We start from the raw sequence: 19,078 nt of genomic DNA, 5'->3' as shown, positions 1-19,078 counted from the left end.
GCCTAAGGAGGGCCCAGCCAGTGACATAGCTGATCTGCAGGCCCACAAGAGCCTGGGCTGGGGGGGTGAGGGGTTCTTTATTCCCATTTATAGATGACAAAATCCAGATGTGCAGGTTCACTAGGTTATGTGGCAGAGCCGAGACCACAGCACATTTTATAGATGAGACAACCAGAACTCAAAGGACACAGGACGCTCAAGGGCTAGGCAGACTCAAGTGACAGGGAGTCCCTAAGGGAGAGGCCCACAACTCAACCAGCTCCTCGTTGGACAGACCAGCCACGCAGACACCAGTTACTGCTCCAGTCAATGAAAGGGAAACTTTATTGAGGCCCCAGGGCCCTGGGGCTCGGGCAGGAGGCCGCCCTGCGGGAAAAGGAAGAGCCGGTGGGGGGGCCTTATTTGACCTTCTTTTTGGGGCGCAGGTTGTTGGTGTGGCCGCACTTCTTCTTGCGGCAGTTGACAGCGCGGGGGTGCAGGCGAGCATAACACCTGCACAAAGATGAGACAGACCAGTGAGGGCACACCCCAACCCTAAGCCCTCCCCACCAGGGCTGCCACCCACCCCCCTCCGAGAGTACACACTTGCGGCAGATCATCTTGTCGCAGTTGTATTTCTGGGCCAGCTGGCGGAGGGAAGGCTCGATGATGCCACCCCGGAGGCGAAGCACCAAGTGCAGGGTGGACTCTACAGGAGGGTTAGAGAGAGACAGTGACTAAGCCTGGCCCCAGCACCTCAGGTGCAGAGTAGGGTCCTCCAGACCAAAGCTTCTCAAATGTGATGGGGTATTCTACACACAGATGGCCACACTGGCTCAGACCGCCCCACAGAACCTTCATCTCACTTCCCACTAGCCCCTGGGGCGTCTGAGGCTAATACATGCCAACTATAGTGTGCATCACGGGTTCCTGACAGACAAGGCAATTTCTAAGTGGTGCACAGATGATCTTTCACCTTGCTGAGCAAAATAATTAAATCTAGTTGCTACAAAAAGTGACATCAAGGGGGTGCCTGGCTGGCTTAGTCAGGAGAGCATGTGACTCCTGATAATAAAATTTTTTATTTTTATTTACTTATTTTTTAGAAGATTTTATTTATTTGTCAGAGAAAGAGCGAGCACAAGCAGGGGGAGCAGCAGGCAGAGGCAGAAGCAGATTTCCCACCAAGCAAGGAGGCTGATGCGGGGCTCGATCCCAACCCTGAGATCATGAACTGAGCCAAAGGCAGATGCTTAACTGACTGAGCCACCCAGGAGTTCCCAAAATCTTTCTTTTTAAAAAATTTTATTTATTTTAGAGAGATAGAGCACGAGCAGGGGAAAGGGCAGAGAGAATCCCAAGCAGACTCCCCGCTGAGCCTGATCTGGGGCTGGATCCTAGGACCCTGAGCTCATGACCCCCGCTGAAATCAAGAGACAGTCACTTGGGCGCCTGGGTGGCTCAGTTGGTTAAGCGACTGCCTTCGGCTCAGGTCATGATCCCAGGGTCCTGGGATTGAGCCCCGCATTGGGCTCCCTGCTCCGCTGGAAGCCTGCTTCTCCCTCTCCCACCTCCCCTGCTGTGTTCCCTCTCTCGCTGTGTCTCTGTCAAAATAAATAAATAAAATCTTAAAAAAAAAAAAAGGTAAGCAAGTACGCAAGAACATGAGAAACCACTGCCACTTGGAAACCTAAGTGGAGACCGTAAGATCCTTCCCCCCAACAAAAACATTACTTCATAAAAGTAAAACTCATCAGCCCCATCTGATCCTCACCTTAAGACAGCCTCCCCTCTTCCCCCCCCCCCCCGGCCACTGCCAATGAGGCCATCAAAGCTTGATCCTTGGTCCTAGACCTCATGGGGCCCTGTCCAGCCACCCTACCCCCAGTACCTTTCTGGATATTATAGTCTGACAGAGTACGGCCATCTTCCAGCTGTTTGCCCGCAAAAATCAGACGCTGCTGGTCAGGCGGGATGCCTGGAGAGAAGAAAGCTCAGTTACTGAGGCTCTGGCAAGCATATTATTGGCAGTTTCTCCTCTCCCCACAGGGATGCTCTGGCATTACCCCCAATCTGTCAAAAGGGAACCTAAGGTAGAGAGAACAAGCTGCTTTCCCAAAATCACACAAGGGAAGTACCAGCCAAGGCTGAGGTCTATACAAGCCCAGCACCCATCTTGCACATGACAGTGGCTCCTCTGGGTTGGGGACTCCTGCGGGATAGCCTCTGGACTCAGCCCAACTCACCCTCCTTGTCTTGGATTTTGGCTTTGACATTCTCAATGGTGTCACTGGGCTCGACCTCGAGGGTGATGGTCTTGCCCGTCAGGGTCTTCACAAAGATCTGCATCTCTGCGTCTGCTGGAGGGTAGGGAGTAGGAATGGAAGGGTGAGAACTGCAGTCTGAGCAGCTTGAGCTCAGGGGCTGGCGAGCCTTGGCCCTGCCAGCCCTGTGCCAGCATCAACCACAACTACAGGCCCATCCCAGTGCCTGTTTCCTTCCACCCCTCTAAGCCTGCAGCCCAAACTTGTCCTATAATCAAGGATCATGCTTCCTCCACCTTACCCGGGGGCCCCTGTGGCAAAGTGTGCTTCACGGGAACAAGGACTGTGGTTATGCTCCTTGGGCCCAGCAAATGAGATTGTCAACTTTGATGATGGAATGACAAGTACAGGGCTGGGGCACTATTTTGCCAGACCTATTTTCTCTGTGTGGTCTGGAGATCTATCCTCCCTCCCCTACCCCTCTGTAAGCCACATTTGCTCCACAAGCAACCCTTTCTGCAACCTGAGTGGGAATCCCATTTTAGTAGCCATCCCTCCAACACACCTTCCTCCCTTGCAGTTCTCTCCAACTCCAAGCTCAGACACCCAACACCCTGGCTTCCTTCCCAGTTTATACCCAAACTCGCCAGACCACGCTTCCTGCCTTTGCTCCAACCCATAAGCAGTATCTGCCAACCACGTGCCAGGTACTTGTTTACACATAATTCCATCGTCCCCCCCGCCCAAAAAAAACCCTAACTGGTGGACGCTACCACTCTCTCCTTACGGATATATTAAAGAAGGCCAGTAGAAAATAACCTTGTAGGCGGAAGAGGGATTGGCGCTGTTACATGGCACGGAAAAAAGCTACACGCTTCATACCCCTCCTCCATTGAGAGGTTTGCCCAGGAAGACCATCCACGCCCCCAGACCTCGCGGCATAGCTTGGGCTGGCAGGGCACACAAAGACACTCTCCCAAAGTCCGGTTCGCATCCCGGGACCCAGTCCGGGCTCCAAAACCCGGCCCCACGCGCCCAACTCAGCCGACTCGGCCGCCCTGCGGAACCTGGCCCACGCGGACCGGTTTCGGGCCGCCTCCTCCGCTACCCGGACGCCCGCGGCCTCCCACAGCCTCCCGCCCGACCCCGACCTGGCGCGAATCCGCAACGCCGCCGCCACCAAACCGCTCGGCCACCTCGTTGAAGAGAAAGAGGGCGGCGGAACCGGAAACCGCCGAGGTGCCGCCGAGAGCGCCTGCGCACCGAGCACGCTGCGCCCTTGCGTCACAATTCGCGCCGCACGTTTTACCCCACCCCGGCCCCGCCCTGCTGCCATGTTGGGTGCTGGCAAACGAAGCCGCGGCGCCTGTGGGCGAGCGTCGCCAACCCTCTTCCGGGCTCGGGCCGCGTCCTCCAGGTCACGTGAGGGGACGGCTTCACCTTTCCAGGTGTTTCCACCTGTTGTCTGTGGGTCGGCCAGAAACTGATGGCGCGTAGCAGCCTTTCGGGGAATGCTTGCTGACTAGAGATGAGACCATTTGTGGTAAAGCAAAGGAATGAAGCAGGGGGTCAGCGGGTCCAGGACTCGGGTCAGGACAGGGAAGGTAGGAGGCGGCGCCGGGGTGGGACGTGCGAGACCCTCCGGAGCCACCTAACACCAGGAGTCAGTTATTTGGGAAACTTTCTGGACTCTATGCGTGGATGAATTTCAAGGCGGCGCTTACCAGGGTAGTGAGGGCAGGTGGAGCTGGTGCATTCACTCAAGAAAATGGGGTGCGACCCAGGGTGTTTGGGGCCGGGGAGGACTTTTGTTAAGACTAAGGAGTCTTGTGGGTGGCTAAAAAGTGCCGGGAGTGGTAAGGGTGAGGACTGAGAAGTTACCTATGGGTTTGGCAGTGTAGCTCTTTATGTCCTTGAACGCTTACCAGCGCCCCCAATTGACAGGCAAAAGCACACACTCTTGGGTCTAGGAAGAGGCCTTTAATAACAATTTCTAAGTGCTTAAAAGATGAGGGAACTCTACACAGTGTCTACTGAGGAACGGGACCCAGCCTGGCTCCCTGGGGAGTCCATCCTGAGGCAGATATGGAGATGAAGTTATTCATAGAGGTAAGGGAACAGTGTTGTGAGCAGTGGGAACAGCATGTGTGAGTACATAGGTGGTGATAGGAACTTGGGTTATTATGGTTGCTACCACTGGAGACTCCCACCAAGAGCAGCCACATCTCTTTCTAGCTCAGTGGTGCCTGGCCGCCCATACCCCTCCTGTCTCACATCCTGCAGTTGTTCCCCTTATGGCCTAATGGGCCCAAGGATGGAAGGAAGCCACTGCTAAGTACACCCTTCCCTTTTTAGTAACAGAGTCTTTTTATTGATAACTTCCCAATAGCATCTGTAAACATCGGGTACAAAAATATTCCGTTTAACTCTGTTTTCCAAGGTGGCTCAGCTTGCTCCACGGAGGCCCTGGGAGAGGCCTGCTGGGCCTTCAAGGTTCACACCTCTGGTCAGAGAAACACAGGCTTTATCAGGCTTGCGGCTGAATGGCCAGCCTCCATCTTGAGCCTTCTACAATTGTCTCAGAAACCTCCTTGAGATACCTATTGGAGACAGTATTCAATACTTTTGTTGGAAGAAGGGACAGGGAGACCAGAATTGGTAGGTGCAGGGATGGGCTGGGGTGAACTCAGACAGACAGTGCTGGTCTGCTTTGAGGAGGTCTCGACTGGGGCACCGGGGCAGGGGCAATCTGGCTCTGGTCTTTGGGAGCCTTTAGCAGACCTCAAGCTTGGCTCTGGAAAAGCTCCCTCACACCCAGCCCAACAACTCCAGCTGAGCTGGTCATCCCCTGGTCTGGCAGAGGGGTCTGCAAAAGACATGTTCTCAATGAGGAAGAAGTAGGAATGACAGACCCCCTAGGAATTCCACACCCCCAGAGGGAGCCAGGTCCCCCGGGGAGCCCTGGGTGACAGAACAGGGTGGCGAAGCTGCTGATCTCCAGGCAGGGTTACCTGCTGCCACCTCAGACACCGGGGGAGTGCCACTGCCCTGAGACCCCTCGGGGCACCAGGGAGTAGTGTTACTCGCCCGGTGTCTCCTCATCATCCGTCTGGCTCCGGCCATTGACGGCAGGGGAGCTGGACCCGACATGGGAGAGGTCCTCGAAGCCGGGGCTGAGGGAGGGTGAGACAGTGTCAGGGCTGGTGTCACAAGAGCCCGTGCTCTGTTCCGAGGTGGCAATGGTGGTTGTGGTGCTGGGTGGGATGGGGTCTTCATCCTCGTCCTCCAGGAGGGATGCCTCTGGGATGTCTGGGGGATGAAAGCCAGGAGTTGGCTTAGCCACTGTGGTGGACACTGTGATGAGAGAGTACCTGGGCCTATGACCCCTGACCGCTCCCCTGCCACCCCACAGGGCATAATGTGGCCCATTTTACAGAGGAGGAAACTGAGCCCAGGAAGGTGAGAGGTTTTCCTTCAAGGTACAGCCAGGACCTGGCTTCGCTGGGGTCAAGCCAACATGGGCCCTTGGGGTGAGCCTGAGCCTGGCTCTGCCCTCTTGACTGTGTTGCTGGGGCCAGGCCTCTCACCACCCTTGCCTCAGCATTCTGCTCTATAAACCAGGCCTGATGACAGCACTGCCTTTTTTTTTTTTTTTAAAGTAAGCTCTACACTCAACGTGGGGCTTGAATTCACACCCCCAAGATCAAGAGTTGCATGCTCTACTGACTGAGCCAGTCAGGCGCCCCGACAGCATTGCCTTTGTGCCTATGGTTGTTAGCGGCCTTGGGGTGGGAAAATGTTGGCCCATTTGGCAGAGGGGGCAAACTGAGGCTCAGCATGGGAGATGCTGCACTTCCTCTGAGAAGTCACGGCTCCTTTGGGCTACAGTTTCCCCCTATATGAAATGGGATACTCACAGCCCCCACTTCATGGGTGGTTATAGGTAAGAGCCTGGCTCATAGGGCTATGTTACATCCCCTTGGGCAAGGACTGTCATCGTTCTTACACACACTCCCCTGTGTAACCTCCCCCCCAGGGGGATCCTGGTCCCAGCACCTGCTCTACAGGTTGCCAAGACCAGCCAAGCACCCCCGCCCCTGCTCCCTGCACCAGATCTCTCTGCATCTACTGCCCACCAGGGCCCGGGATCAGGGTCAGCCAGCCCTGGGCTGAGGGTACTGACATCCGCGGGTGCAGAGGCCAGACGTGGGGCGCAGGAGCCCTGGGTGACACTTACGGCTGAAGGCCTCCGGGTGCTGCCTGGCCAGCTTCCCTTTCAGCGTCCTGCGGGGGAAGGGAAGGCATACAGGGCTGAACCTGCCAAGCAGACAGGCTGGGCCTGGTGCACGCCAGGAACCCTTGCTGCCAGCTCCAAGTGCGTGGGGGATGGGAACTCCCCGCACACACACACCGCTTGTCACTCTCTGCTCCTGGGCTGGAGGGAGGCCCATGTGCTCAGCCCAGCAAACCTCTCACCCCTAGGGCAGATGGCAGCCACCCAGCTCTCACAGAGCTTGTGCGTGTCCTCGGTGCTGAGTCGGGCTGGGCCCTCTACCTGCCATGCCCTTCCTAGGTCTAACCCCCCTCTGCCCAGATAACCTTCTAGGAAGCTTCCTCACCACCTCCTCGGCAGTCACTCCTCTGGGTGACTTGTCCCAGCCTGTCCCCCATCGGCGGATGAGTGTCTGTGTGGGGGCCAGGCGTGGCTAAGCCACACCCAGACACTGGGTACTTGCACACGTTAAACCGATGTTCACAGAGAAAGGCCCGCTTCATTTTTATCCAGGTGTTTTTCCTTTTTTCCCCAAAGTCATGAAGTCATGTTTACAAAGAATGATAAAGGGGTTTACAAAGAATGATAGTCAAGTCTCATCCTTGACTATGGCCAACCAGTGCCCCCCAGAAGTATCACCACTGCTGGGTCCCTGCCCACAGGGCAATGGGGCAGAAGCAAGTATCTTCTTCCTGGGTGACACAGATACGCACAAAGGGTGCCAACGCTTGGGGTTCCTGCTCACCCCCAACACCACGCCTGGGCAACCAGCCTGATGAGACGCCCCAGAAAAGATGTGCTTTTATAAAGGACTGAATTGGCCTGTCTCATGATTTCTGCTCCTGAGTCTGCCAGTGGGTGCGGCTGCCCCCCCGGGGCCGAGGAAGCGGCTCTGTCAGCAGGAACGACGGCTGCCGCTCTGGCTCGCTCCGGCCCGGGTGCGTGCTCGGGGACTTGAGCATTTTTCTCTGTCCTCACAGAAAACAGCTCAGAAGGGACCCCCCCAAACCCAGCAATCTCATATGCCTCCTCATGGGTTGGGGACTGGAGGACCAAAGGCTTGCCTTTCCCGGGCTGCACTTGCCTGCCTTTTGCATTATGCATCTGGTGCTATGTTGCATTTTTGGAAAGATAAATAAAACGGAAATTCAGAAACTTCAAGATCTGTCATCCCAAAGTTCGGATCTTCTCAGATGCTAAGTGAGCGCTGAAGCCTCAAAAAACAAATGAGCTGAATCTCCCCATTGCTCTGTTATGTGGAGTGGATGGTCCTTATTGAAGAGGGGAAGAACCTGAGGCTCAGAGGGGGAGGCAGAGGCTGGAGGGGCTGAGGACCCACCTGATCCTGCGGAAGATGCTGTCCAGGTCCCGCTTCATCTCCACCAGGGTCCTTGTGTGGTGCAGGAAGCGCTCACTCATTTGCTGCAGGCGGGCGCTCGACAGGTTGTTGAAATTCAGCAGCATCTCGTTGGTCTTCTCAAACCGGTCCAGCCTGGCGGCAGACAAAAGGTACCAGCCCTACAAACCATGCACTACAAAATGGCCATGCCCTACAAACTAATCATGCTAAGCCCCTTCCTGTTCCATGACCTTTGCGTGTGTTGTTCCCTTGCCCTGCAGAACTCTACCTGCTGTTTGAGCCATCTAGCAAACTCCTATTCAACCTTCAAAACCCTACCCAAGTAGCCTTTACTCCCTCCCTCAAGCAGACTCTGAATCCCCTGACTCTCTAGACCCAGGTTATTCCTCTGGCCCAGCCCTGACACCCTGAGGCCAGGAAGGTCTGTGTCTGGTTTTGTCTCCCCTCATTGTGGGAGTTCACCAGGCCAGGCCTAAATCTGACCCAGACAAACCCAGCACCCCCATCACAGGATGAGAGATGGAAGGGTATCAGGTCTGTGCTGTGTCATAAATGGAAGGAAGAGCTTTGTCTTAAATACACAAATATAAAGCCACAGGAGGCTGGGCTTCCACCCCAAGATTGTGTAAGATTTTCTTCCCCACAGAGCAGGCTGGAATTAGGGTGAGGTTGTGGTGGTCACAGTGCCAAGCCCCAAGGAGGGCAAAGGCTGTTGATGGCCCCTCCAAAAGACCACAGATACTCTGCAGAGACAGCCTAGGCTCTGAGAGACCAGGCTCCTAACGGAGACCAGCTCACTGGCTTCCTTAAATCCCCTCCTACAGTCCCTTCCTATCCCAACTCCTCACCCCAGGCCCTGGGATAGGAGCTGCTGCGGCCCCTGCCAAGCCATCCACAGCTGCAAAACCACCCCAAAGCCCTGCTTCCTGTGCCAAGGCCTCGCCTCCAGGCCAGGAAGGAATTTTACTTTGGAGCCAGCCGGCAGATTTGCTCATTTCCTTCATTTTATCACCAGTGTGGGCCCAGGGTAAGGGCGGGCAGGGCAAGAATGCTAGCCAGCGGGTAGATTCCTTCCCACGCCCGGGGCCCACAGCTCTTGGCCACCACTCACATGTTCTTCTGAGCCAGGATGATAGCGTTGACGTCATCTGTGTTCACCATGCTCAGGATGCGGCTGCAGAAGACCCTCGAGGCCGAGTCCGGGGGGTCCATCTCTTCCTCCTCCTCCGCTGCCTGAAACAGGCAGGCAGGGAGTCTTCAGTCTACACCAGGCAGTGGGGTAGGTGGGGCAGAAAGGAGGGGCTGGGAACCCTGGGCCCCATGACCAGAAGTCGGTCATACCACCTGAGCCTCAGCTTTGTCATCCTGAGAATTCAGGGGTGTTGGAAGGACATATTTGTAAATTGCATCAAGCACATCAGAATCCCATCACCCACCCACCTCTGTGGCCCCCAGTCTCCATGGGCCCAAGTCCCCATGGCCACCTTCCACCTGCACAGATCTGCCAGCCTCCACCCACATCCCCCTGACTTTGCTCATCCCACCATAGGGCTTTTGCACCTGCTGTCCCCACATGCATGACTGCCCTCTCAAATCATCACCACCTCCACTACCTTCTCTCCCAAGAGATCTTTGATGACTATCCCCTACACCAGTCACTTTTAGCACTTCGTCTTACTGCTTCATTGGCTCATCCTTTCCTGAAATTATCTTAGTTATCAGTTGACCTTTTTTTTTTTTTTAGATTTATTTCTTAGAGAGTGTGCGTGCACACACACAAGCAGTGGGGAGGGGTGGAGAGAGAGGGAGAGGGACAGAATCTCCAGCAGACTCCCTGCTGAGTGCAGAGCCTGACCCCGGGCTCGATCCCATGACCCCAAGATCATGACCTGAACTGAAACCAAGAGTTGAACCTTAACTGACTGAGCCATCCAGGCGCCCAATCAGTTGACTTTTTTGCCTGTCACTCCCAAAGCAATGTCAGCTCCAAGAGAACAGAAGCATGTCTCTGCCTCCAGAGCCCAGCCCAGAACCTGGCTCACAGCAAGGGATCACCAGAACTTAGCTTGGTGGCTTTCAAACTCAGCTCTGACTGTAGACTCGTATTAGCCAATTAAAGCCAAAATTTTCAGTCAGGCTGTGGGCCCCTGCAACCTAGATGGCTCTGTGGCTAGACAGATGACTATCATGGTGGGTGGGGGCCTCCTAGACCATGCCAGGGCAGGAGGGGGCCACAGGTTCAGCACTCACCCTCCGGGGGGTAGGAGGGGGGCGGTGTCAGGCAAAACCCGGAATCCTGACATAGCTTGGCTCTAAGGTCCACATATTTAATTGCCAATAGAAAGGCCCAGTTGCAACTGGTTGAGATTCACATGCAGGACCAGGAAAGGCTTTCAGAGCCCACTTGATCCACCCTCCTCTTTATTGAGCACTTACTGTATGCAACCAAACCACTAAGCTTCATACACTGAGAACTGTTATCCTTAATTACGTATTAGGAAACAGACTCAGAAACTGAGGAGCTGGACCATTGCCACAGAGCCAGGAAACCTGAGTCACAACTCAAATGCCCACAGTCTACAGGATCCACAAAGCTGTGAATCTGAACAGATGTTCAGTGCCCACCTATGCCGGGACAGCTGCTTCTTACAGCAACTGACTTCTGCCAGACTTCTGAATTTTTCCAGGAAAAAAACACAGAAACGTGGACGGATGTGTGCGTGTGTGTGTGTGTGAGTGTGAGAAATGGCCTCATTTACAAATAGCAGCTTGTATTTTTCTCCCCAAAAAGCATGGAGGCCAAAAGTCATTTGCAGCCCCTATGTGCCTTCTGGAAATAAACTGCCACACCTGGTGAAGTTCCCCCCACCCAATAACCACATGTTTACTGAGTTCCTACTATGTGCCAGATACCAACACCCACAGTATCCACATTTCCAAAGAAGTGTGATCATGTATAAAGAGGATACTTGGGCTCAAAGGGCAGACTCCTCTGGCAGGAAGCCCCACAGCTAGTGCTTGGCAGGCACAAGATTTGGGCCTGTGGAAAACGGTTCTGCTTCAAAGTAGGGCTCTTTCCTGTCTCTGGCTCCCAGATGTGAGGGCCAAGGGATTCAAGGCACACTCTCCACCCAGCTGCCTTTCTCAGGAAGACTTCCCTAACAGTCTGGCCCACATACAAGGTGGAAATGACCACCTGCTCCAAATATATTTATGAGGGAAACACGCAGAGAGGGAGGCTGTGTGATCTTGGGAGAGTCCCCTCACCTCCCTCAATCAGTTTTCTCATCCAGAAAATGAGAATAACAATCAGAATCTCACAGCGCTATCTGTGAGGACTGAAACCAACAGTGATAAAGGAGCTGGGCTCGGAGCAGACTGTTTCTCCAGGGGGGCTATGAAGTCCTAGGGCGGGTCCCGGGAACCAGCATTTTAGCAAGGGGCTCCCTGGTACTTCCAAGAACAAGAGCAAACACTTGTACAGCACTTCATTTAATCCCCAATCATCCCTATGAGGCAAACACTATCATCTCCAAGGGCAACTAAGGCTCACAGGGGTGGGCTCCGTTACCCAAGGTCACACGGCAAGGCGGAGGCGCCAGGATTCCACCCAGTTATCGACGCAGAATTTAATCTGGCGGCCTAAGCTCAGCAAAACCCGCGAGTGAGGTAGGACTCGCATACCCCCTCACGCCCCGCCCCTGCAAAGCGGGGAAACTGAGGCCCAAAGAGGGCAATGCCTGGTTCCGGGTGACACTGCACAGCCTGAACACAGGCGGCCCCAGCTCCCGCGCCCCGGATCCGGAACCGGCCCGTAGCGCCACCGGCGAATACACTGCGCGGTCGGGGAAACTGAGGCCTGGACGCAGGAATGGTGCCCAGATGTGGCCAGCGCCGCGTCCCACCCCGCGACAGCCCGGGGGCCGCGCCCGACCCGGCCCGGCTCCCCAGCGGCCCCGGCGTCCCCAGCCCCACCCCGAACTCGGCCCCGGCGTCGGTGGCAGCAGCACCTGCACATCTGGCGGCCTTGCTCGCGCTTCCGGGATGGCGCCCGCGCCGCCACAACGTCACCACGCACCATACGTGCGACCCCGCGTGTAGGCGACGTGCACGGCGCCGATGTGCGTGCTAGGAGGCGCGGCAGGAAGGGGTGGGGCTTAGGTGCTGCTACCGTTGGCCAGTGCGTCACAACGAATAGCCAATCAAGCAGTCCCTCTCGCGCCTGCGTGGTTTCCAAGGCCCGAGATGCGCCACAGCCCTGAAGGGGGCGGGGGACTCTAAAAGGCGTCCTACTTAGTAGATGGTCAGACTGAGGTTCAGCAGGGGCAGGTATTCCCTCAAGGTCATGCAGTGCTCAAGTGGCCTGTGGTTGACCCAGAGCCAGACATCCTGTTTTCTAGGTTGGGAATCAGATTCATCCAGTCCCTGCTTCGCTTTTGGTGACCTTTCTCTTGTCCAGGATCCCATCCAGGAAGGATCCCATGTTACGTTTAGTCATGTATCCTTAGTCTCTCCACTTGGTCACAGTTCCTCAGTCTTTCCTAATCTTTTATGACCTTAATACTTTTGAAGATCAGTGCTGGTTTTTTTTTTTTTTAAAGATTTTATTTATTTATTTGAGAGAGAGAGAGAATGAGAGAGAGAGAGCATGAGGGGGGGAGGGTCAGAGGGAGAAGCAGACTCCCCACTGAGCAGGGAGCCTGATGTGGGACTCGATCCCGCGACTCCAGGATCATGACCTGAGCCGAAGGCAGTCGCTTAACCAACTGAGCCACCCAGGCGCCCGATCAGTGCTGGTTTTGTAGACAACTCATCAATATGGGTTTGTCCAATGTTTCCTCATGATTAGACTGAAGTTTCTCACTTTTGGCAGGAATCCCACAGAAGTGATGTTGTGTCCTTCTCAGTACGTCATATCTGGAGTCACAAGATACTAATGTGTCTCATTATTGGTGATGTTGACTTTGGTTACTTGCTTAAGGCAGTGTCTGCCAGTTTCTCAACTGTTAAGTTCCCCTTTTCCCCTTTGCAATAAGTAGTTTATGGGGAGATACCTTAAGAGACCATGCAAATACCCTAGCTTTTTTTTTTTAATTATTTTTTTTAAAGATTTTATTTATTTATTTGACAGAGAGATAGAGCCAGAGAGCACAAGCGGGGGTGGGGGTGGGGAGAGGGAGAGGGGCAGAGGGAAAAGGAGAAGCAGGCTCCATCCCAGGATTCTGGGATCTTGACCAAAGCCAAAGGCAGACCCTTAATTGACTGAGCCACCCAGGCGCCCTGCTTTTTTTTTTTTTAACATATATTCACCCACTAGTTTTAGTATCCATCCATGGCTCTTGCCAGCAAAAATTACTATGGTGATTTTCTGTTTATTAATTATTAATTGGAATTCTATTGTAAAGAGCTGTCCATTCTTCTCTAGTTATGCATTTATTCAAGTATTTATATCACTATGAACTCATGAGCATTTATTTTATTCTGTGGGTTACAATAATTTCTTTTTTTCTTCTTTTTTTTATGTAGGCTTCATGCCCAACATGGGACTTGAACTCACAACCTGAGATCAAGAGTCACATGCTCTATGGACTGAGCCAGCCAGCGCCCCTACAATTAATTCATTACTTACTTTGCTGCCAATTTAGGTTAGCTTCTATGTTCTTTTAATATGTCTCCATCTTTGGGGCACCTGGGTGGCTCAGTCGGTTAAGTATCCGACTCTCAGGTCATGATGTCAGGGTCGTGGGATAGGGCTCCATGCTCAGTAGGGAGTCTGCTTGAGATTCTCTCCCTTTCCCCTTGAAAAAAAAATTTTTTTTTTTAAATATGTCTTCATCGGGGCGCCTGCAATTGCCTTTGGCTCAGGTCATGATCTCAGGGTCCTGGGATCGAGCCCCGCATCAGGCTCCCTGCTCGGCGGGAAGCCTGCTTCTCCGTCTCCCACTCTGCCTGCTTGTGCTCCCTCTCTCGCTGTCTCTCTCTGTCAAATAAATAAATAAAATCTTAAAAAATATATGTCTTCATCTTTCTCTGAGAACTTCCTTACTTTTAGCACTACAAGATGTTCCATGCTTGGTTTGGAATATCCCTGGAATCAGCTATTTCTCCAAGGAGCCTGGTTCCTTTTCTTGGAGAATGGTCTTGAGAAACTAAGATCTGGCTGCTGGGTGTGCTCACTGCTACTGGAGTATCATTGCTCAGAGATCCTCTCAGCAGTAAGAGTTAGAAAATACTAATATGTATACTAACCAATGCATACACATTTATATTTACTTCTATATCTGTTCTCTTTTATATACACTGAAAACCATGACTTCATAATGATACAAAGATGCACTTTAAGTGAGGTAATTCAAGTTAAATGCATGAACAAAACGGCAAATAGTACTTGCTCAATAAATGTTAGCAATTATCATTAGTTATTGAGGTCTTATGATGTGTATATGTTATATATTATGCATCTAATTTTTCTAGGTCTCAGTTTATGAACTATGAGTGATCACGGCATCTGCCTCTTAACGTGGTTGACAGCTTGGAAGATACACACATGCCCTTGGGTACATGGAAGACTCTTTAGGAGCCCTGAAATTGGACAAACCTGAGTTCTTTTTTTTTTTTTTTTAAAGATTTTATTTATTTATTCGTGAGAGACAGAGAAAGAGAGAGAGAGAGAGAGGCAGAGGGAGAAGCAGGCTCCGAAGGAGCAGGGAGCCCGATGCGGGACTCGATCCCAGGACGCTGGGATCATGACCTGAGCCGAAGGCAGACGCTTAACCATCTGAGCCACCCAGGCGCCCGGGACAAACCTGAGTTCTAATTCCAGCTCTGTCACATCCTAGCTGAGTGGACTTGGGCAAATGGCTTAGCCTTATAAAATCATACAGATTAATTCCTTACAATAAGGCTTGGCCCACTATAAGCCCTCCATAAACTGAGGGTAAAGTATTATTATTCCCAGATTCTGTTGCCTTCATTCATTGAAAAGTTAATGAGGAACAGGATTCTTATATATTTAGTTCAGAAGTTTTAAAAATTGTTCAGTAAACCCTCTAGGCACTTCCTCTGGATGTGGCCCATATTGTGGGGATCCAGAGAGTACTTAGTCCCTGCCTAGCCCTGGAGGATGAAAGGAGACAGGGTCTGACACAGATAATCCCAGTACCAAAGGGAACAATGCAGGGCTATAGAGAGGAGAGATGCAAGCCTGGAGGAACCTGAAGAGTGGGGTATGAGGACTCGTTTGGGGGCAAGGAAGCAGGTACATCTGGATGGGGTTTTGGGATAGGATTAGGAGTTTTCTCAGTGCTGACAATCATTCAGGACTGAGAGAATCACAGGAGCAAAGGCAGGATGGTGGGAAAGCACACAGCGTGCATTTGATTTCTGGAAGAATTGTGGAGCTCTGTGAGTCAGGCAGCAGCCAGTGCTGAGGGAAGAGCCTGGGTGGGGAATGCTGGAAACCATGGCTCTTGTCTGCAGACTGCAGCAGAAGAGGCCCAGGCTGGAAAAACCAAGCTTTTCAATGGGTCCCTCGGGTTCTGTTGGGAGCCTGGAAACATTTATGAGGGTCCTGGAAGGGATGAGGGCTTCAAGTCAAGGCTAAAAGGGACTTGGTTGGCCCCGAATGTTTTGTGAAGAGTGGAGTAGAGACAAGAAAATATTTTTCTCCTTTTTGTGTTCAAGGGAGACGGTGAAAAGTGATGGGAACACTCAGACTAGTGATGGGGACGTTGTTGGGGGAGGCCCAAGTCTGGGGACTGGAAGCCGCTCTCTGCCACTTTTTTTTTTTTTTTTTTGACAGAGAGAGACACAGCAAGAGAGAGAACACAAGCAGGGGGAGTGGGAGAGGGAGAAGCAGGCTTCCTGCGGAGCAGGGAGCCCGATGCGGGGCTGGAGCCCGATGCGGGCCTGGAGCCTGATGCGGGGCTTGATCCCAGGACCCTAGGATCATGACCTGAGCCGAAGGCAGACGCTTAACGACTGAGCCACCCAGGTGCCACTCTCTGCCACTTTTTAAGTTTTATTTCCTATTTAGTGCTTATCACAGCTGCAGTTAGGTACTTACCTGAATCATTGTGCAATATCCAGCTCCTTAGGTGAAATAAAAGCTCAACAGGGGAAGAGACCTGACCTATATTGTTTTTCATCACTGTGACCTTGAACAAGGCAATTTCTTTGTGCCTCAGTTTCCCCATCTGTAAGATGAGGATAGTCTTACCAAAAAACATGCATCCAATCCTAAAGTAGGCAAGAAAAGAGAGAGAAAAGGAGCACAGAGCAGGTGAGTCAGAGAAAAAACACACAGGAAGTCAAATTTAAGTCCAAATAGGTCCATAATTATATTAAATGTAAATAGGCCAAATGCCCCAGTTAAAAGACAAAAATGGGCAGACTAGATCAAAAAGCAAAACTCAATTCTGTGCTGCTTACAAAGGACACACATACAATGTAAGGATACAGAGAGATGGAAGGTAAAGGTTGCAAAAGGATGGTGCATTTAAAAAATGAGCCAAGGGACGCCTGGGTGGCTCAGTCAGTTGGGCATCTGCCTTTGGCTGGGGTCATGGTCCCGGCTGTCCTGGGATCGAGTTCTGTGTTGGGCTCCTTGCTCAGCAGGGAGCCTGCTTCTCCCTCTGCCTGCTGCCCCCCCACTTGTGCGCTCTCTCTGTCTCTGACAAATAAATAAATATAATCTTTAAAAAAATGAGCCAATGGGGCGCCGGGGTGGCTCAGCCGTTAAGCGTCTGCCTTCAGCTCAGGTCATGATCCTAGGGCCCTGGGATTGAGCCCCACATCGGGCTCCCTGCTCAGTGGGGAGTCTGCCTCTCCCTCTCCCACTCCCCCTGCTTGTGTTCCTGTTCTCGCTAACTCTCTCTCTGTCAAATAAATAAATAAAATCTTAAAAAAAATAAAATAAAAAAAATAAAAATAAAAAAATGAGCCAAAAGAGAACAGATGTGCCATCTTAATATCAGACAAAGTCCATCCAAGGCAAGAAACATTGAAATAAAGAGGAGCACATCATAACAATAAAAAGTCTAGTTCACCAGGAAACTGACAATCACAATACCATGCAGTCAATGACATGGTCTGCAAATATCAGAGCATTTGTTTCATAAGGCTGATGCGAGGATTAAATACATGTGAATGTTTGCCTTCACCTCTGATGAGTGTCGGCTATTACTATTAGTGTTGCAATAGTTGCTGTTATCAGTTTGTATCTAACTTAGTTATTTACTTATTAGTATCATTGTTGTTTATTATAGTTCTTCCAGCCCTTATAACAGAGGTGGGGCTGGATTGGTAAGAGACTCCACTGTGCAGATGAAAACACTGAGGTTCAGAGATGGACAGGGAGTAGTCCAAGTCCCTCAGAACCAGCACTGGCCCAGGGGTTATTTGTTCTTTCCCAGGATATTTCTCACATATCTTCACCAGCCTAGCACCTCTCTGGCTGGCTAGCCTGCCTTCCTTCCAACCACAGTGATTTCCCTGAATTCCCCCCACCTCCTCTCCTTTTGTGCCAGTCACTGTGTAGGCTCCAGTGTTAAAACAATGACAAACAGACCCTTCCCAGACTATGGGGTTTTTCCAATCTAGTGGGCAAAGCAGAGGTAAGTCAAATAATGGCACAGACATAAAATCAGTTATGAAGTGAAGGTTCATCAAGCTAAAAGGACAGCCAATCAGGCTTTGCCTTGGGGAGGTCAGGGAGAGCTTCCTGTAGGAGGTGACCTTGGAAGGAGCACCAGTCTGAAAAGTTAGTTACTTCCAAAACCAGTTACCTACTCCAGTGTTAGCTACCTCCAATAGGCAGTGACTCATTCGTTTGTTCATTCATTCATTCAATTATTCATTTATTGAACTCCCATACCGTAGGTGCTAGGCATCACTCAAGGATGCAGTGGGGACAAAACAGGCAAAATTCTTTCCAGGATGGAGCAGAGAGGGATGAAGGGAGAGAAGCAAAAGAATGAACGAGATCATTCTGTAAATGGGTAACTCCTGGGAAGGAAATAAAATAGAAAGAGGGAAGAGTAAGTGTCCCCCCCTTTTCAAAACAAGATCCATAAAAACCCAACTAATCGAAGCTGCCACCTTCTCCCGAGGCCATGGGTACCTTATCACCCTCTGGCAGAGGGTGCAGGGAGGAGAAACTTTCCAGCAGCCCTGCTTGCTCAGTCGCTCACCTAACCATTAATTGAGTTTCTTCTCTATGCAAAAGACAATCTTTCGGGGATTAGACCGACCACGCGAGGGGCGGGGGTTCTGTGTGCCCTTGGGTGATCGCTTCCCCTCGAGACCTTGGGTCCACATCTTTAATTAGGGCTTAAGGGTGGGTTATCCAGCAGTCCCAGAGCTGCACTGACGGTCAAGTCTGAGCTCCTTAAGGAACTACCTTTTAGGGCTGTCCTCCCCAAAGCCCCCCAAGGTGAGAGTGCGTGGACGGGAGTGTTTATCCCCATTTCGCAGATGAGCAAGGTGAAGCTCACACGGGAACGGTGAGTCCCGATAGGCAGCGCGGCGCGGATTGGCGAAAAGACTCCAGTCCGGAGACCCCGGCCCCTGCCCCCGCTCCCGCCCCCGCCCCCGCCCCCGCTCCCGCCCCCGCTCCGGGTGGCGCTGCAGCTTCTGCCCCTTTAAGAACGCCCCGCGGAAACAAGCAGGAAGGGGGTGGTGCTTGCTCCCGAGACGGATGTGCGCACGGACCAATGGCTGCTGCAGTCGCAGGAGCGGCGGCCAATTGGCGCGGTGGGGGCGGGGCCGGGCGCCCGAGCCTGGTTCCCGAGGCGCGGCGGCCGCGGCTGGGGGCGGGGAGGGGGGCGCAGGACCCCAGGCGGGGGTCCCGGAGCCGGAGGCACGTGTCCCGGGGCGCCGGCAGGGTTGCGCCGGCTGGGGGCGCTGCCCAGGCCTGGGCTGGTCTGGGTGCTGGGGCGATGGGGGCTGGGGCCAATGGGCGGGGCCAAGGGCCGCGGGGGGAGGCGAGCCCGGGGGCGCGGAGGGTCGGAGTGCTAGAGGGGGCGCGGCCGAGCGCGGGCGGCCGGGGGTGGGAACCAAAGGGGACTGAGGGGAGTGGGTGGGGGCGGTGCTGGCAGAGAAGTGCAGGGCCGGGGGCCCCGAGGGGTGCGGGGGGTCGGGGGCCCCAGACTGGTGGCGTCAGACAGGCATGAGGCGTTGGGGGCCTGGGTGGGAGGTTGACGG

General features: G+C 53.0%; 3 protein-coding genes across 10 annotated transcripts in view; 1 reads left to right on the top strand and 2 right to left on the bottom strand.

Moving 5' to 3' along the window:
• Positions 1 to 301: 301 nt before the first annotated feature.
• UBA52 (ubiquitin A-52 residue ribosomal protein fusion product 1) lies at positions 302 to 3,552 on the bottom strand. 2 transcript variants are annotated; one of them, XM_006747364.3, is made up of 5 exons: positions 3,395 to 3,552; positions 2,226 to 2,339; positions 1,871 to 1,957; positions 586 to 688; positions 302 to 492 (listed from the first exon to the last, which is right to left on the bottom strand). In XM_006747364.3, the coding sequence occupies exons 2-5, from the start codon at positions 2,326 to 2,328 to the stop codon at positions 399 to 401; spliced, it is 387 nt and encodes a 128-aa protein (XP_006747427.1). In that variant the 5' UTR covers positions 2,329 to 2,339; positions 3,395 to 3,552; the 3' UTR covers positions 302 to 398. The 2 variants fall into 2 exon arrangements, with proteins under 2 accessions (XP_006747427.1, XP_006747429.1); XM_006747366.3 differs by having other exon boundaries at positions 2,226 to 2,336; positions 3,395 to 3,551.
• Positions 3,553 to 4,586: 1,034 nt separating this feature from the next.
• Positions 4,587 to 12,026, bottom strand: KXD1 (KxDL motif containing 1). Of its 4 annotated transcripts, none has more exons than XR_014144082.1 (6): positions 11,887 to 12,026; positions 8,988 to 9,109; positions 7,856 to 8,008; positions 6,481 to 6,527; positions 5,255 to 5,552; positions 4,587 to 4,843 (listed from the first exon to the last, which is right to left on the bottom strand). XR_014144082.1 is itself a non-coding variant. In XM_081815653.1 (6 exons), the coding sequence occupies exons 2-6, from the start codon at positions 9,086 to 9,088 to the stop codon at positions 4,812 to 4,814; spliced, it is 555 nt and encodes a 184-aa protein (XP_081671779.1). In that variant the 5' UTR covers positions 9,089 to 9,109; positions 11,887 to 12,026; the 3' UTR covers positions 4,587 to 4,811. The 4 variants fall into 4 exon arrangements, 3 of the variants coding, with proteins under 3 accessions (XP_081671779.1, XP_081671785.1, XP_006747424.1); XM_081815653.1 differs by having other exon boundaries at positions 5,331 to 5,552; XM_081815659.1 differs by lacking the exon at positions 11,887 to 12,026 and adding an exon at positions 11,852 to 11,873 and having other exon boundaries at positions 5,331 to 5,552.
• A 6,577-nt stretch (positions 12,027 to 18,603) lies between these two features.
• FKBP8 (FKBP prolyl isomerase 8) overlaps positions 18,604 to 19,078 on the top strand; it is a 10,107-nt gene continuing 9,632 nt past the window's right edge. For 2 of the 4 annotated variants that reach the window (XM_081815633.1, XM_006747360.3), the window contains exon 1: positions 18,626 to 18,734. The gene's annotated coding sequence lies outside the window, so the exon portion shown is untranslated. Of the gene's footprint in view, positions 18,735 to 18,903; positions 18,924 to 19,078 lie in introns of those variants that run through there. The other 2 variants (XM_081815646.1, XM_031018227.2) reach the window with 2 other exon arrangements.

The sequence above is a fragment of the Leptonychotes weddellii genome, chromosome 1 (assembly GCF_054177405.1).
Source record: "Leptonychotes weddellii isolate Sample4059 chromosome 1, ASM5417740v2, whole genome shotgun sequence".
NCBI classification, from domain to species: Eukaryota; Metazoa; Chordata; class Mammalia; order Carnivora; family Phocidae; genus Leptonychotes; species Leptonychotes weddellii.
This window is presented reverse-complemented; position numbering and strand designations above follow the sequence as displayed.